The sequence below is a fragment of the Betta splendens genome, chromosome 2, assembly GCF_900634795.4.
Source record: "Betta splendens chromosome 2, fBetSpl5.4, whole genome shotgun sequence".
In the NCBI taxonomy this organism is placed as follows: Eukaryota; Metazoa; Chordata; class Actinopteri; order Anabantiformes; family Osphronemidae; genus Betta; species Betta splendens.
Window position 1 is genome coordinate 16,062,496 of NC_040882.2, and position 14,764 is coordinate 16,077,259.

The window sequence follows — 14,764 nt, forward strand, 5'->3', positions numbered from 1 at the left end:
AGGAGGCAGACATCAGTCAAAGCAAAGGAGACAATGCTAGACATGATCACAGGGTGTTCAGACACTCAATAATTCCATATACGCAAGAATTCACCAATGAATAGTGAGGTCTAAGTTCAGAATTAAAATCAATGATGACTTCATCAGCACTAAAACTTTGTGCATTGTCTAAGTAATTGAGGACTGTGTGGTACAGTACAGTAGCTACTGTGTCAGTGGAGTGAGGTCATTTCATCCCTACTAACTCGATCCCATCACAACAGGCTGGTATCTCATACATCTGTCTCACGTTACTCTTCATACCCTACTCTCCCTACAGTATATGTGCAGTACATCCTTCCATCCTCCCACAAACACTCACGGCAAAAGGTCTCATTCCTCCAAGGTCCAATGTTGACCCCACGGTCCTGGCACTCATTTACGTAGGCCTCAATGGCTTCACACAGAACAGGTCTGGCACCTCCCAACTCACACAGGTCAAAGACACAGTTCTTGAAGTAGTTCTGAGAAACACACAAGTAAACACTGTGCCTCTTTTCCCACTTCTGTGTGACTTTACTCATTCTCTGTCCCAACTATATACGTGTCTATGAACTGCGTGTTGTCTGAGTACATACATTGGGGTTGACTTTGGGGTGGCAAGCAGCAAATGGACCCTTTTTGTCCAGCAGCATTCCACAGAACCCAGAGCTCTCATAGATTTCCTGCTCTCCTTCATTACACCCAGGGACAGTTGTGTTAGGTTTCTTATTACACCTGTGGATACAGAAGCTCTGTGTTAGTTAGTTCCCTTATCTTCACCAGTATTCACTAACAACATTTCTAGTCACCAAAACTGAGACAATTGAATGATACAGTACATGAAAGCGTATCTCTGTATACTACTCACTCTGGATTAGTGTTCCAGCTGTGTCCAAAGTCATTGGCATCGTTGGTCAATGATCCGTCTGGTTTGCGGAACTCATCTTTAGTATTTCCATTATAATCTGCACACAGCCCACAAAGTTTGTCCTGATAGCTGGACAGGACAAGAAATCAGGACGTTAGTGGTTTGTGGAAGCTTCTGCTAACAAGTCCTTTAATAGAATGCTGCAGAACAAGACAGTCTGACAGGTTCAATTCAGTCTTACTCTTTGATCACTTTGATGTCCATGAAGTGATTTCCATCATAGCGAACAGTCACACCAAAGTTCATGGACACAGTGTAGTGAACTCCAGACTTGAACACAGAGACACCAGTGGCTGGACTCACTGGCAAATGAACGTTGGTCCCATTCACCTTTATAGCAAAGCAGGTGTGAAGATCATTAGTGAAGAAATGGTCTTTTAACTGTGGATCACAGCTTTTACTATTTGTGTAAAGACAAACAGTAATCCCTTAAATACCCATGTCTCACCTGCACAGTGCCTCCTTTGAGAATGGAAATCTTCACCCCGTGTACATATACATGAACGGCCGCCACATAGGAAATGGTGGGCGTGTTGAAGCGATTCTCATTGTCAGCGTGGACCTCAAAATATGGCAGAGCGGTGTCATTGCAGAGTGCAGACATCAGGTAGCTGCAGTTGCCCATGAAGTTGTAGTTCACTTTGTCAAAGGTGGTGTAGTGGGGATCACCAGACGCTATGCATGTGGATGTACCTAAGAAAATAATACATGAGAAGTGTTCACTTGTAGTTTGCTATGAATAAAAGGTTCCTGGTCAAATCCAATAATTCTAAAGTGAGTCTGAAAAATGACTTAAAACTGAACAGCAGATACTGGTTACAAATGACAATACACGAGATTTGGTTTCAAATTTAGGTAAAAAGTCAATATAAAGTTAAACTTTAGTAGGTTCCGGTGTCTCACATGTAAGAATATACTCCTACCAGCTCTTGTATAAACTCTCATCATTACCTTTAGGGTAGCAGGCTGCAACACCGTTAACCTCGCGACACTCTTCAGTGGGGTCACAGGAGTTATCAACACATTCCAAAGTGTAGTTTCCTGCACAGCGACACAGGGTTGAGCAGCCATCTCCAAATATGATCTCACCAGGCTGGAATACAATTTTAAATGAGTATAACAAATAATTGCCATGAGGTAATTGCACTGACATGGCATTAAACAATATCTGACCTCATAATAGTTATTCTGGTCATCCAGACAGCCACACTTCTCCAGGGGCACACAGCGCTGTCCTTTGAAGACGAACCCTGGTCTACAGAAGCAGCCGCTGATGCAGGAGCCAGAGCAGTTGGTGGAGGGCTCCATACAGGTGGGGATACAGGCTGGACCACACTCTATATACTCTGCATCAGGTGGACACGGTTCTGTACAGCAGAGGTCAGAGAAATAAGAAAATCACACAACAAATGACATAGAAAGATCAGATAGAACAGGAGCATAATTAAGAGGCCTTGATGAGGAGGTGTCCTACTTGGTGGTGATGTAGTTGGTCCAGGAGTGGTTGGTTTAGGTGTAGTTGGTCCTGGAGTCGTTGGTTTAGGTGTAGTTGGTCCTGGAGTCGTCGGTTTAGGTGTAGTTGGTCCTGCAATTGTAAGATAGGAGTAGTTAAACTGTATATGGGGCAGATAATGCATTAGTAGATGCGTGGTGTAAATACGCTACATGGATGTTTCCATGTAGTAGTTCTACGTAAACCAGCCTCAGATACAGTAAATGTGTTCTGTCTAATCGTTCTTACCTGTAGAGTGACAGTCCAGGACTCCATCCACCACTTTACACTCCTCTGTAGGGCTGCACTGCCAGGCCTCGCAGGTGATGTTGTGGTTGCCATGACACTGACAGCGCTCTGAGCAATTCATCTCTGTAAACCAAGTGTCTCCCAGCTGTAGACCCACACAAACAATGTTTTACCAACAGGTTCGCCATATGTTTAAATGTGATTTGTTGCAGGGCTTTTTGTGAGCACACCCACCGGTCTGTAATTTCCATCTCCATCAGTGCAGCCGCACTCACTCAGTGGGACACATTTGTCTCCACTGAGGACGAGGCCAGGGTTACAGATGCATCCCTCCACGCATGGATGGTTGCAGGAGCCACCGGGACCTGCAGGGTCCTGACAGCTGGGCTGGGGACAGGCGGGGCCGCATGGGGTGTAGTGACTGCCAGGAGGACACGTCAGGGCTAAAAGGAGGAGAACGTTTCATAAATCACCAAATTCTTGAAAACAATTGAAATTTCTACTTTCAAAAATGCATTATTCATGTCCATAACATGTATTGCAAGATGCACCACATTTTAGATTGCTAGTAATGACATATACTTCAAGTAATGAAACACAGACTTACGACAGAAGGTGCTGTTCCTCCATGCGATGGGGACTCCTGCTGCAGCACACAAGTCAGCATAGCTCTGTATGGCTTCGCACAAAGCCCCAGTCTGACCTCCGGTAGCACACATGTCATACACACAGTTTTCAAAGTATGGAGTGGGGGGCACGAATGCATGGCACGGCTTGAAGATACCTGGAAGCAACCAAACACAAACATAGAGGAAACAATGGCAGACAGATTCAAAATTTGCCGCCAAGCATAGACGTGCATGCGGGCCTTTGATTGACATACCATTGGGATCAGTGATCATGCCACAGCTGGTCGGCTTCTTTGCCTCCTCCTCTACTTTTTTATCACAATCTTCCTGTCCTCCTCCATTCGTACAGCTGGAGAGAAATTGAAATCCTTATGTTTGCCTCTTTGAGACCTTAACAATTCAGGAAAGGTCTGACAGATACTGAACAGTGACTTTCACAGGTCATCTTCTCTAATGCGACTCACTCAGGACGTGGGTCAGGGACCTGCCAACTGTCTCCCAGTTCGTTGGTGTTAGCAGCTGGAGTATTGTCTGGTTTCAAGTTGTCATCTTTGGAGTTGCCATTAAAGTTTCCTGTCAGGTCAACAAACAGGAAGGATCAGTACAAAGCGGCAAACTTGAGTCCAACATTTGATTTGCTTGTTTTAAGAAGGAAACATGTAGCTATTAGGAAAAAAATTGACTAGAATCACTTGTCATAATTTGAAGACTAATAGGTTTCACTGCTTCTTACCACACAGGCCACAGAGGAGGCCGTTGTAAGACGTTGGCACAGTGACGTCAGCGTGGTGGTTCCCATCAAAACGCACCCTTAGGCCAAATGACGTCTCCAACACGATGAATGTTCCACTCAAGTAGATCTTCATTCCAGTGATAGAGGTGATAGGAGGAACCACCAGAGTCCCATTGACCTGAACAGAGACATTTGTTCTAAATATTGACAAAGAGGATGGAAATGTAGTGAACAATAAATGTGAGCATCTCCTTACAAACCTGAACTGTGCGGCCTTTGCCAAGGATCACAGTGATACCGTTGACATTGATCACCACAGCCCTGACGTAGGAAATCTTGGTATTGCTTCCTCTGTGCTCATTCTGGGTGTCCACAGTAAAGTACGGCAAGTCAGAGGAAATGTTGCAGGGTTTGGTCAGGGTGTAGGAACAGGCTCCCATATAATGGTGACTGTGTTTGTCAAAGGTGGTGTAGTGAGGATCTCCGGATGCTGAGCAGATTCCACTTCCTGAATAGGACAGTCAAGAACGAAAGAAGACTTATTACATTTACAACTAATGAAGTGGCTCCTATGAACCCTCTATTCCTCTAACTTGTGCAATGTGCAGTATTTAAAGTGAAACTAAGAATTCATTCTTGATGTGGCCACATGTCTTTTGTGTGTTTATGTGCACTGCATGTGTTTAACATACCCAAGGGACGGCATTCATACTCTCCATCTTGTAACTGGCAGCTCTCAGTGGTTGGATTGCAGCTGCTGTTGCGACACTGGATCGATCCTCCACTGTTACACACACACCTCTGCTCACAACCCTCCAAGAACCAGTCATCACCCACCTAACAAACACATACAGCGCAAATTATATACACTAGAACCATCATATAGAGAAGGAGAGACAATTAAGTTTCAATCCTTCAACCTATAATGAAAGTGACTGAGAACTTGTTTCCACTCACAGGGTGATAGGATCCACTGGTGTCCACACAGCCACAGTCCTTCAGAGCCACACACTTGTCGTTGCTGAGAATGAAGCCTGGGTTACACTCGCAACCCTCTACACACACGTCCTCACAGCCTGAAGGTCCAACAGCACCCTGGCATGTCTCTGGACATGAACTCACACACAGAGAGTAGGAGCTGTTGGGAGGACAGGCCAGGGCTGAATAGAGACAAGAGGAACAGACAGAGGGGGAGATTCTGGTCAGAAGCTGGATACAACAAGTAAGAGACTGGAATGAAGTCACAACTATTGTGAAAATGGTATCTGAGGCTTTTCTAACAAAGTCTGAACAGACATACAATAAAAGCAGCACATCAATTAATGAAAAAGCCAGGACTACATTTACTACAGAAGAGGACACTTGGCCTGTGTCCAGAGTCTTGGACAAAGACACTTACGACAAAAGTCTGGAGTTCTCCACTGGTGGACTTTGGCTCCAGCGCTTTGACAGGCATCAGTGTAGGCCTGGAGCTGGTCACACAGTACATGCAGCTGCCCATTAAACTGACACATGTCATACACACAGCTCTGGAAGAATGGAGTGGGATTCACCACATTGATGCACTCCCTGCAACAGAGCACAGTCAGTCAGAAACAGAGCACAGGCCACAATCTGCTGCTCTGTGACTTCCTCTCATTCTTTCTCACCTAAAGGGTCCAGATGGGTCTTTGATTTTGCCACATTTCTCAGGTTTTACCACCTCAGCCTCCAGGTTGGGGTCACAGTCTGGGTCGGGCTTGGTGCCTGGGGTACACCTGATGAGAAAATATGTAGAAAGTAGAGTCAATTTCCAAAAACAAAGGCGATTCTATTCAATTTGTTCGGCCATATTGCTAGTATTGCTAGTATTAGATGTGAGTGTGTGTAGATGTGTTAGCATTCTTCTTTTTAATCTTTCTACCTTCTTGTGTGTACCTCTAACTGTGAAAGTGATCAAAGTGTGCAAAATATTTTCCCACTGGGATTAAAAAAGCTTTTTGAATCTTGATATCTCTATTTAGCAACAACTTACTGTTGTCAATGAGGTGTCATTCTACTCATTAGAAGCTATGCAATTGGCCTAAACACGCCAATCCATGATTGAGATGCTTAAGGTTCTTAGCTTTCATTTAAGTCATGCTCATATTTGTGAAGGTTTGAAAAGGTTTGAAAGTCTAGTAGGAATGTATTAATATAATGGTATATCTACGGCCAGAGGTCTGAGTACAGAAATGGGACATATGGAAATCCATGAATTTCACAACTCACGATTCATCCTCATCTTCTTTGGTTTGCCAGCTGTTCCCAAAGTCATTGACATTCGCTACCAGAGAGCCGTCTGGTTTAGTGAAGTCATTGTTCGGGTTCCCATCATAATCTCCACAGAGACCACACATCTGGTCATGGTAAGAGCTGAAAAGACAAGGACAGGGAGTTAAAAAATGCTACTAGTAGCCAGGGTAAAACCAAAGTACAAGACATGGTGGAACATACTGTAGATATAAAGACTACTTTAATACTACTACTGTAATTGACAAAATATGAGCTGATTAAACAGTGCACATCTTTCTGTCTTTGGTTAAATCAGAGTGAAACTGTTTCACTCTTGATATAAACTTCACTTCAGTATGTGAAGATTCTATGACTCTCGTGTGTGAGCAGATAAAAGTGGAGAGATACCTCACTGTCTTCCCTCTGCATTAAAAACACATTCTCACATTTACAAAGATGAACTTCACCAGCTCTACACCAACCTGGGAACTGTAATCTGGGCGTAGTGGTTTCCATCCCAACGGACTCGAAGGCCAAAGGTCGTCTGCAGGGTGATGTACTGACCAGCAAGACTGAGAGACATGAGGGGAGACGGGGAGTGAGGCAGGGCCACTCGGAGTCCATTGACCTGCAACACACAAGAAGGAATAGGCGACATTAAGAATAATTGACAAACTATTTACTAATATCCAACTTTCAATGTCCAATCAGAAACTCTGCATTAATACAAAGACAGCTGTACAGCTGGTGTGATGAGAACATATGTAGAAAGTAGAGTCAATTTCCAAAAACAAAGGCGATTCTATTCAATTTGTTCGGCCATATAGCTAGTAGCTAGCTAATACAAAGACAGTAGACAGACAGACAGGGTCTGTAGAGCTGGTGTGTGTCTCACATGTACAGTACATGTGTATTTTACTGTAGCGTATCCAGTTGTCATTGTATGATAGTGAGAGTTTACATCAACTGCACAGATTAGCAGGTGATCAGTCGTGCTCTTCCTCTCGTTCATACTAACCAGCGTCCTCCTGCTCTTCAGCAATGTCACAGTGATTCCATTTACAGTGATGTACAGTTTCCGGAGATAGGAAACACCTGTCACTCCTCTCTCCTCATTCTTTCCCTCCACTGAGAACCAAGGACCTGCACATGGAGCAAAGCAGCAAATTCTGATATAGACAAAGTAAATTTCTACCAGAAGTTAAGGATTGTCCATGTTCTTCTACTTTACAGTAGAAGCTAAGGTCTAAACTACATTGGACAGTCAGCTAACTAGTGACTACAAAACGCATTTGAATATATCATGCAGATGTACAGTCCTGCCACCTGTTGGTGAAGGTGGATCAGTTACTCTAAATAACTACTGAAAGTACATATCTACTTAAATTAGATATGTGGCACTATGTTGTTTGAACTTAAATGTATGTTGACATTAATTGATTACTTCTGCTGAATTCTGACAAGCTTCATACAACTGTTCACTTTAAAGATTTTCTACAAAACATAAAATATGACAATTTTGCTGTTACATCTATACATAGCGGTTAAAATTTTTAAACTTGACTTTAATGTTCACATTATTTCATTTCACCTTGAATGTTTAGACGTATTCACGCTGAAGACTGCATGTGTATAAATTGTCCAAATACTTAACACAACATGTCTAAGCATGTTCGTACCTGTGTTGTTCCTGCAGGATCTGGCCAGTGTGTAGGTACATGTTCCCATGAAGCTGTAGAACTTCTTGTCAAAGGTGTTGTAATGAGGGTCTCCAGAGACCACGCAGTCCTGAGAACCTGAGACACAGAGAACCATATACAGTTCCACATCTACTCAATGACCAGGCCGAGGGTAAAGTGGGAGCAAACATACCAGTGGGGTAGCAGCCCAGCTCTCCATCCTGAAGTTTACACTCATGCAGTGGGGGACATCCACCGGCCGCACACGTGACAAATGGAGCATCACACCTGCATTTTAGCTTACAGTCCTCTACATAGAACTCCTCTCCTGGCTGAAACACACACAGACATGGTTGAACTAAGTTAGAAAATTCTCCACCACAACTGTTGTTTATTGTGGCAATTTGCATTTGTAAACAAACAATTTCAAAACCATGAAGAATGAACGTACTGTAAAGCATGAAAGACACACTCCTCCTACTTTACCTCATAATATTGTCCGTTGTTGTGGAGGCAGCCACATGAATTCTTCTTGACGCACTTGCCAGCACTCAGGACGTAGCCAGGATCACACACACAGGCCTCAGAGCAGGGTCCACTGCAGGACGAGGGTTTTCCAGAACATGTCTGCTGACAGGGGTCTGCACAGGGCTCATAGTGACTGTTGGGGGGACAGCTCAGAGCTGGAGGGAGGAGAGGAGGCAGACATCAGTCAAAGCAAAGAAGACAATGCTGGACACGATCACAGGGTGTTCAGAAACTCAATAATTCCATATACGCAAGAATTCACCAATAAATAGCGAGGTTGAACTTTGGAATTTAATTATAATACTGATTTTACTTATTTCATCAGGACCTAAAGCTTTTCCATTGTCCAAGTACTTGAGGACTGTGTGGTACAGTACAGTAGCTACTGTGTATGTGGAGTGAGGTCATTTCATTCTTACTAACTTGATCCCATCACTGCATCTGTCTCACGTTACTCTTCATACCCTACCCTCCCTACAGTACACAAGAATTCACCAATAAATAGCGAGGTTGAACTTTGGAATTAAATTATAATACTGATTTTACTTATTTCATCAGGACCTAAAGCTTTTCCATTGTCTAAGTATTTGAGAATTGTGTGGTAGCTACTGTGTCAGTGGAATGAGGTCATTTCATCCCTACTAACTGGATCCCATCACAACAGGCTGGTATCTCATGCGTCTGTCTCACGTTACTCTTCACACCCTACCCTCCCTACAGTATATGTGCAGTACATCCTTCCATCCTCCCACAAACACTCACGGCAAAAGGTCTCATTCCTCCAAGGTCCAATGTTGACCCCACGGTCCTGGCACTCATTCACGTAGGCTTCAATGGCTTCACACAGAACAGGTCTGGCACCTCCCAGCTCACACAGGTCAAAGACACAGTTCTTGAAGTAGTTCTAAGAAACACACAAGTAAACACTGTACCTTTTTGTCGACTTCTGTGTGACTTTACTCATTCTCTGTTACGACTATATACGTGTCTGTGAACTGCGTGTTGTCTGAGTACATACATTGGGGTTGACTTTGGGGTGGCAAGCAGCAAATGGACCCTTTTTGTCCAGCAGCATTCCACAGAACCCAGAGCTCTCATAGATTTCCTGCTCTCCTTCATTACACCCAGGGACAGTTGTGTTAGGTTTCTTATTACACCTGTGGATTCAAAAGCTCTGTGTTAGTTAGTTCCATCATCTTCACCAGTATTCACTAACAACATTTCTAGTCACTTTTGAATTAAACCAAAACAAATGAATGATACATATCTCTGTATGTATCATATCAAGTATCATATATCATATATCATATATCTCTGTATACTACTCACTCTGGATTAGTGTTCCAGCTGTGTCCAAAGTCATTGGCATCGTTGGTCAATGATCCGTCTGGTTTGCGGAACTCATCTTTAGTATTTCCATTATAATCTGCACACAGCCCACAAAGTTTGTCCTGATAGCTGGACAGGACAAGAAATCAGGACGTTAGTGGTTTGTGGAAGCTTCTGCTAACAAGTCCTTTAATAGAATGCTGCAGAACGAGACAGTCTGACAGCTTCAGTTCAGTCTTCACTTACTCTTTGATTACTTTGATGTCCATGAAGTGATTTCCATCATAGCGAACAGTCACACCAAAGTTCATGGACACAGTGTAGTGAACTCCAGACTTGAACACAGAGACACCAGTGGCTGGACTCACTGGCAAATGAACGTTGGTCCCATTCACCTTTATAGCAAAGCAGGTGTGAAGATCATTAGTGAAGAAATGGTCTTTTAACTGTGGATCACAGCTTTTACTATTTGTGTAAAGACAAATAGTAATCCCTTAAATACCCATGTCTCACCTGCACAGTGCCTCCTTTGAGAATGGAAATCTTCACCCCGTGTACATATACATGAACGGCCGCCACATAGGAAATGGTGGGCGTGTTGAAGCGATTCTCATTGTCAGCGTGGACCTCAAAATATGGCAGAGCGGTGTCATTGCAGAGTGCAGACATCAGGTAGCTGCAGTTGCCCATGAAGTTGTAGTTCACTTTGTCAAAGGTGGTGTAGTGGGGATCACCAGACGCTATGCATGTGGATGTACCTAAGAAAATAATACATGAGAAGTGTTCACTTGTAGTTTGCTATGAATAAAGGGTTCCTGGTCCATTTTTCACTTTCAATTTTCAATTTTAAGGTAAGTCTGAAAAAGGACTTAAAACTCAACAGATACTGGTTACAAATGACAATTACATGATAAATGGTTCCTGATTCAACCAATAATTTGGTTGGACCAATTTGAAAAAGGTCTTAAAACTAAACAGCAGATACTGGTTACAAATGACAATTACAGGAGATTTGGGTTCAACTTTTGGTAAAAAGTCAATATAAAGTCAAACTTTAGCAGGTTCCGGTGTCTCACATGTAGGAATATACCTCTACCAACTCTTGTATAAACTCTCATCATTACCTTTAGGGTAGCAGGCTGCAACACCGTTAACCTCGCGACACTCTTCAGTGGGGTCACAGGAGTTATCAACACATTCCAAAGTGTAGTTTCCTGCACAGCGACACAGGGTTGAGCAGCCATCTCCAAATATGATCTCACCAGGCTGGAATACAATTTTAAATGAGTACAACAAATAATTGCCATGAGGTAATTGCACTGACATGGCATTAAACAATATCTGACCTCATAATAGTTATTCTGGTCATCCAGACAGCCACACTTCTCCAGGGGCACACAGCGCTGTCCTTTGAAGACGAACCCTGGTCTACAGAAGCAGCCGCTGATGCAGGAGCCAGAGCAGTTGGTGGAGGGCTCCATACAGGTGGGGATACAGGCTGGACCACACTCTATATACTCTGCATCAGGTGGGCACGGCTCTGTACAGCAGAGATCAAAGAAATAAGAAAATCACACAACAAATGACATAGAAAGATCAGATAGAACAGGAGCATAATTAAGAGGCCTTGATGAGGAGGTGTCCTACTTGGTGGTGGTGTAGTTGGTCCTGGAGTGGTTGGTTTAGGTGTAGTTGGTCCTGGAGTCGTTGGTTTTGGTGTAGTTGGACCTGGAGTGGTTGGTCCTGGAGTAGTTACTGGCGGTGAAGGAGTTGTTGTCTGGGCTAAAAGCAAAAGATAAGTTGCTCATCAAGCATCAGCTCTGATTTATAGAGGTAATAAAAACTACAGAGTCACATTAATACCCCTTTCTCAAATCACTACCTTTGCAGCTCGTTATACACACAGCATCAACAGCAATATCCGTCTGAGGAGTTTCTCCAAAGGTACCGACAATAACAAACTGAAAAACACATACAGCCCATGTTAGTCAATTTAAATCAATAAGCATGCTTGTCTATAAACATGTTTATAGACTTACACAAGATTTCGGCATTTACCTGAACTGCAGTAGTTCCCAGATATTGGACAGTTGCAGGCTTCCAGCTTTGGCCTTGATTGCCCTTGAGCTGGAAAAGAATAGGTCCAAGGTTTCCACCTAGTAAATAAAATCAAAATTAAATTAACCACACCATGCTGTTTGTGTTGTAGTTTGTTTGAGGAAATTGAGATAAAATATAGGTCCTCACCTGGTGACATTGTATGAACGCGGAGCTCCATGGTGGTGCTGGTGCCGTACATGTAGTAGTGGAACGTGAGATCCAGACATCCGGAGGAAGGGGTCAATAAAGGACTTCTGATCTGTGAACTGACTCCAGGGACAGCTTCAGTAGAATCCAACAACATGAAGAGTCCCACTACACATTGAAGAAGGGAAATAAACAATGGTTGTTTAGGCATATATTGAGAGTTCTTTTCAGAAGATTGTATAAACACGGATAAACCTAATGTAAAAAAGATACTGGCAGAAGGGAAAGAAACTACTTACATCCAGGTTTGGAGAAGTCGTCGCTAGGTCCAGTGCCTTCGGTTTCTGTTGGCCCATTCCACTGGTCAAAGCCCATCATATTAGGATTATCAATGTGACTGGACCACCCACAAAGTTCAGTAATGGTGTCAAAGTCACAGCCAGAAAGACAAGCTGTGGGGAAACATTTAGAAAATCAGTGTTCCAACGGGTCTATGTGAGTATGATACATATATTAAGTGTTTAAGTGTGCAAGCTCACAGGGACATGGTCCATCAGTGATGACAATGTTGTCCAGAGCTGAGTCACAGGAAGAACTGACACCTCTCACTGCCTCAAAAACAATCTAGATACAAATAGAATATATCACTTTTACATATACAGTAGTACTAACAAACCCAGCCTTTGCTGGGGTGAATTATTGCAGAACTGATTTGTAACGTACAGTGGGTTATACTGTACATGACTAAAACCTTTTTCAGTGTGTGTGCAATATATGTTTCTGTTCAGATATGACAGAAAGATATTTTTCAGTTAAGTGTTTTTGTATTTTGGATGGAATTACTGTATCCGAACCATATTATTTGATCATGTTTTTGTTGCCATGGAACACAGCATCTGTTACTGCATGCACAAAGATAAAGGCATACAATTAGTATAAAGTGTAAAAGTACAAAATACAACACATCTTAGGCCTATTGTTGGTGTGACAAATCTTGCAGCCTTTCACAAATTACTCCAAATTTCTACACATTTTAGTCGTTCTCTTGACCCTTTTATTGTTTTACAGCCATTATAATGTGGTGTACAGTATGTACTATAAGGCCACAACGCAATAAAAGTGGTAAAATAATCTGTACCTGACATTTATGACTGTTTCATTGTTTTTAAAGAACCAGGGTATTCACAAATATCATTATACTGTACTTTGTTAGGATAAACTATGAAATATAGCGTGTGAACAAGTACACAGTACACTGTGCATTTTCATGTGCATTATATATTTAAATATAATAAGACAATATAAAGGCAATATAATATGTCTAAGTTATAATGCAGGTAAGTAACAGGAATCTCTTGTTGGGGATGTGTGTTCCACGGCTTCATTTTGCATTCCCAGACAGGACAAGTAATAAAAAAGAAGCTAAACTGGGAAAATGCACTTCTCACATTAAAAATGTTTTTAGGTTTTGGATGGATTGAACTAGGTAAAAACTTATGATGCGAACATGGTTGCCTAACTTATTTAATTAAAGTTTTTAGTAACCTGAAGATACTCACAATGACACTCTCACTGCTAGATTTTGACACGGTGGCAGAGCCATTGAGCCAGGATGGACTCTGGATTCCAGTTCGACTCCAGACCTCCTCCTCTCTACTAGTCCACTTGGCCAGAACTCTCAATGCATTTGCACTGTCAGAACCATACATGTAGTACTTGAACTGGACACAGATCTGGGAGGACAGTGACGTCAAAGAAGGACTTAGCAGACGAGCTTTCTGCTTATTAGCCACGTTGTCACACTCATGGTAGATGTAGAAGCCCTCTGCAAAAAAGAAAAGCAGAAAACAGACTTTAATTTATCTGACAATAGGTTTGAAATGCTCCATCTTATATACAGAATTTGTGCACTACTTACGTCCATCAGGGTAGTCTCCTTTGGGGCCAGTGCCAGGTGTTGGGGTTTCACCTCTATGTCGGGTCCAGTCACTGTGGTCTTCAGTGTCCTGGGTGAACCTGCAGAAGGGTTCGCTGTCCTGGTTAAAGTCACAGGACGTCAACACTTCTGCCAGAGGAACACAAGCACATCATGGTGTTTATTAAAGAGCTATGCAGATCAGAATCAATAACACCTTAATTTCATTTCAAACACAACAAAATTATATTGTAATAAAAGGTTAACAAACACTGTTGCCAAATAGAGTGAGTTTCTTTGTTTATACATAAATATTTTCCTTTGAAATTAATTCACTTTTAAGGCACTGTACAGTAGCGGCAGATAGAATTGGGTGTGAACATATCATTCATCCATTTTGTGTTGCCTTTATCTTCATGTCTTGCTGCTAGTCCCTAAATATAAAATAATACAATCCACACATACTGTAAATGTATGTAGATGATCTTTATACATATGTCCCTTGTACGTCAATGTGATGTTGTCCCATTATCATTTTTTTGACTCATTTATATTCTTGTGCCTTATATCCTTGTTGGTGAGGGTTTTAGCATGCTAACACTAGGCCACAAACATTAACTAGCTAGGTTAGCTAACGTCATATTTTTTAATTTATTATTTGGCTCATAAATTCATTCATAGTTCATAAACACTGGTGGTAATATTTATTTATTTGACACAAAACGTCATATCACTATTTTGAAAAGATGCACACTTATAAC

At 42.3% G+C, this 14,764-nt stretch overlaps 1 protein-coding gene across 1 annotated transcript in view; it reads right to left on the bottom strand.

The window, feature by feature from the left end:
• zanl (zonadhesin, like) overlaps positions 1–14,764 on the bottom strand; it is a 44,180-nt gene that overhangs the window by 28,727 nt on the left and 689 nt on the right. Inside the window, exons 2-41 of the mRNA XM_055502446.1 lie at positions 14,007–14,153; positions 13,648–13,913; positions 12,628–12,712; positions 12,388–12,540; positions 12,089–12,256; positions 11,900–11,997; positions 11,724–11,802; positions 11,489–11,623; positions 11,188–11,381; positions 10,966–11,107; positions 10,355–10,599; positions 10,088–10,236; positions 9,842–9,970; positions 9,531–9,669; positions 9,275–9,416; positions 8,471–8,667; positions 8,178–8,316; positions 7,985–8,101; positions 7,324–7,448; positions 6,788–6,933; positions 6,303–6,446; positions 5,702–5,809; positions 5,452–5,621; positions 5,010–5,212; positions 4,745–4,889; positions 4,313–4,560; positions 4,053–4,230; positions 3,784–3,892; positions 3,574–3,668; positions 3,298–3,474; positions 2,925–3,133; positions 2,691–2,835; positions 2,424–2,504; positions 2,123–2,316; positions 1,901–2,042; positions 1,398–1,642; positions 1,131–1,279; positions 890–1,018; positions 618–756; positions 362–503 (exon numbers count right to left, since the gene is read on the bottom strand). Coding sequence (XP_055358421.1) covers positions 362–503; positions 618–756; positions 890–1,018; positions 1,131–1,279; positions 1,398–1,642; positions 1,901–2,042; positions 2,123–2,316; positions 2,424–2,504; positions 2,691–2,835; positions 2,925–3,133; positions 3,298–3,474; positions 3,574–3,668; positions 3,784–3,892; positions 4,053–4,230; positions 4,313–4,560; positions 4,745–4,889; positions 5,010–5,212; positions 5,452–5,621; positions 5,702–5,809; positions 6,303–6,446; positions 6,788–6,933; positions 7,324–7,448; positions 7,985–8,101; positions 8,178–8,316; positions 8,471–8,667; positions 9,275–9,416; positions 9,531–9,669; positions 9,842–9,970; positions 10,088–10,236; positions 10,355–10,599; positions 10,966–11,107; positions 11,188–11,381; positions 11,489–11,623; positions 11,724–11,802; positions 11,900–11,997; positions 12,089–12,256; positions 12,388–12,540; positions 12,628–12,712; positions 13,648–13,913; positions 14,007–14,153 — 6,147 coding nt within the window. The remainder of the gene's footprint in view (positions 1–361; positions 504–617; positions 757–889; positions 1,019–1,130; positions 1,280–1,397; positions 1,643–1,900; positions 2,043–2,122; positions 2,317–2,423; positions 2,505–2,690; positions 2,836–2,924; positions 3,134–3,297; positions 3,475–3,573; positions 3,669–3,783; positions 3,893–4,052; positions 4,231–4,312; positions 4,561–4,744; positions 4,890–5,009; positions 5,213–5,451; positions 5,622–5,701; positions 5,810–6,302; positions 6,447–6,787; positions 6,934–7,323; positions 7,449–7,984; positions 8,102–8,177; positions 8,317–8,470; positions 8,668–9,274; positions 9,417–9,530; positions 9,670–9,841; positions 9,971–10,087; positions 10,237–10,354; positions 10,600–10,965; positions 11,108–11,187; positions 11,382–11,488; positions 11,624–11,723; positions 11,803–11,899; positions 11,998–12,088; positions 12,257–12,387; positions 12,541–12,627; positions 12,713–13,647; positions 13,914–14,006; positions 14,154–14,764) is intronic.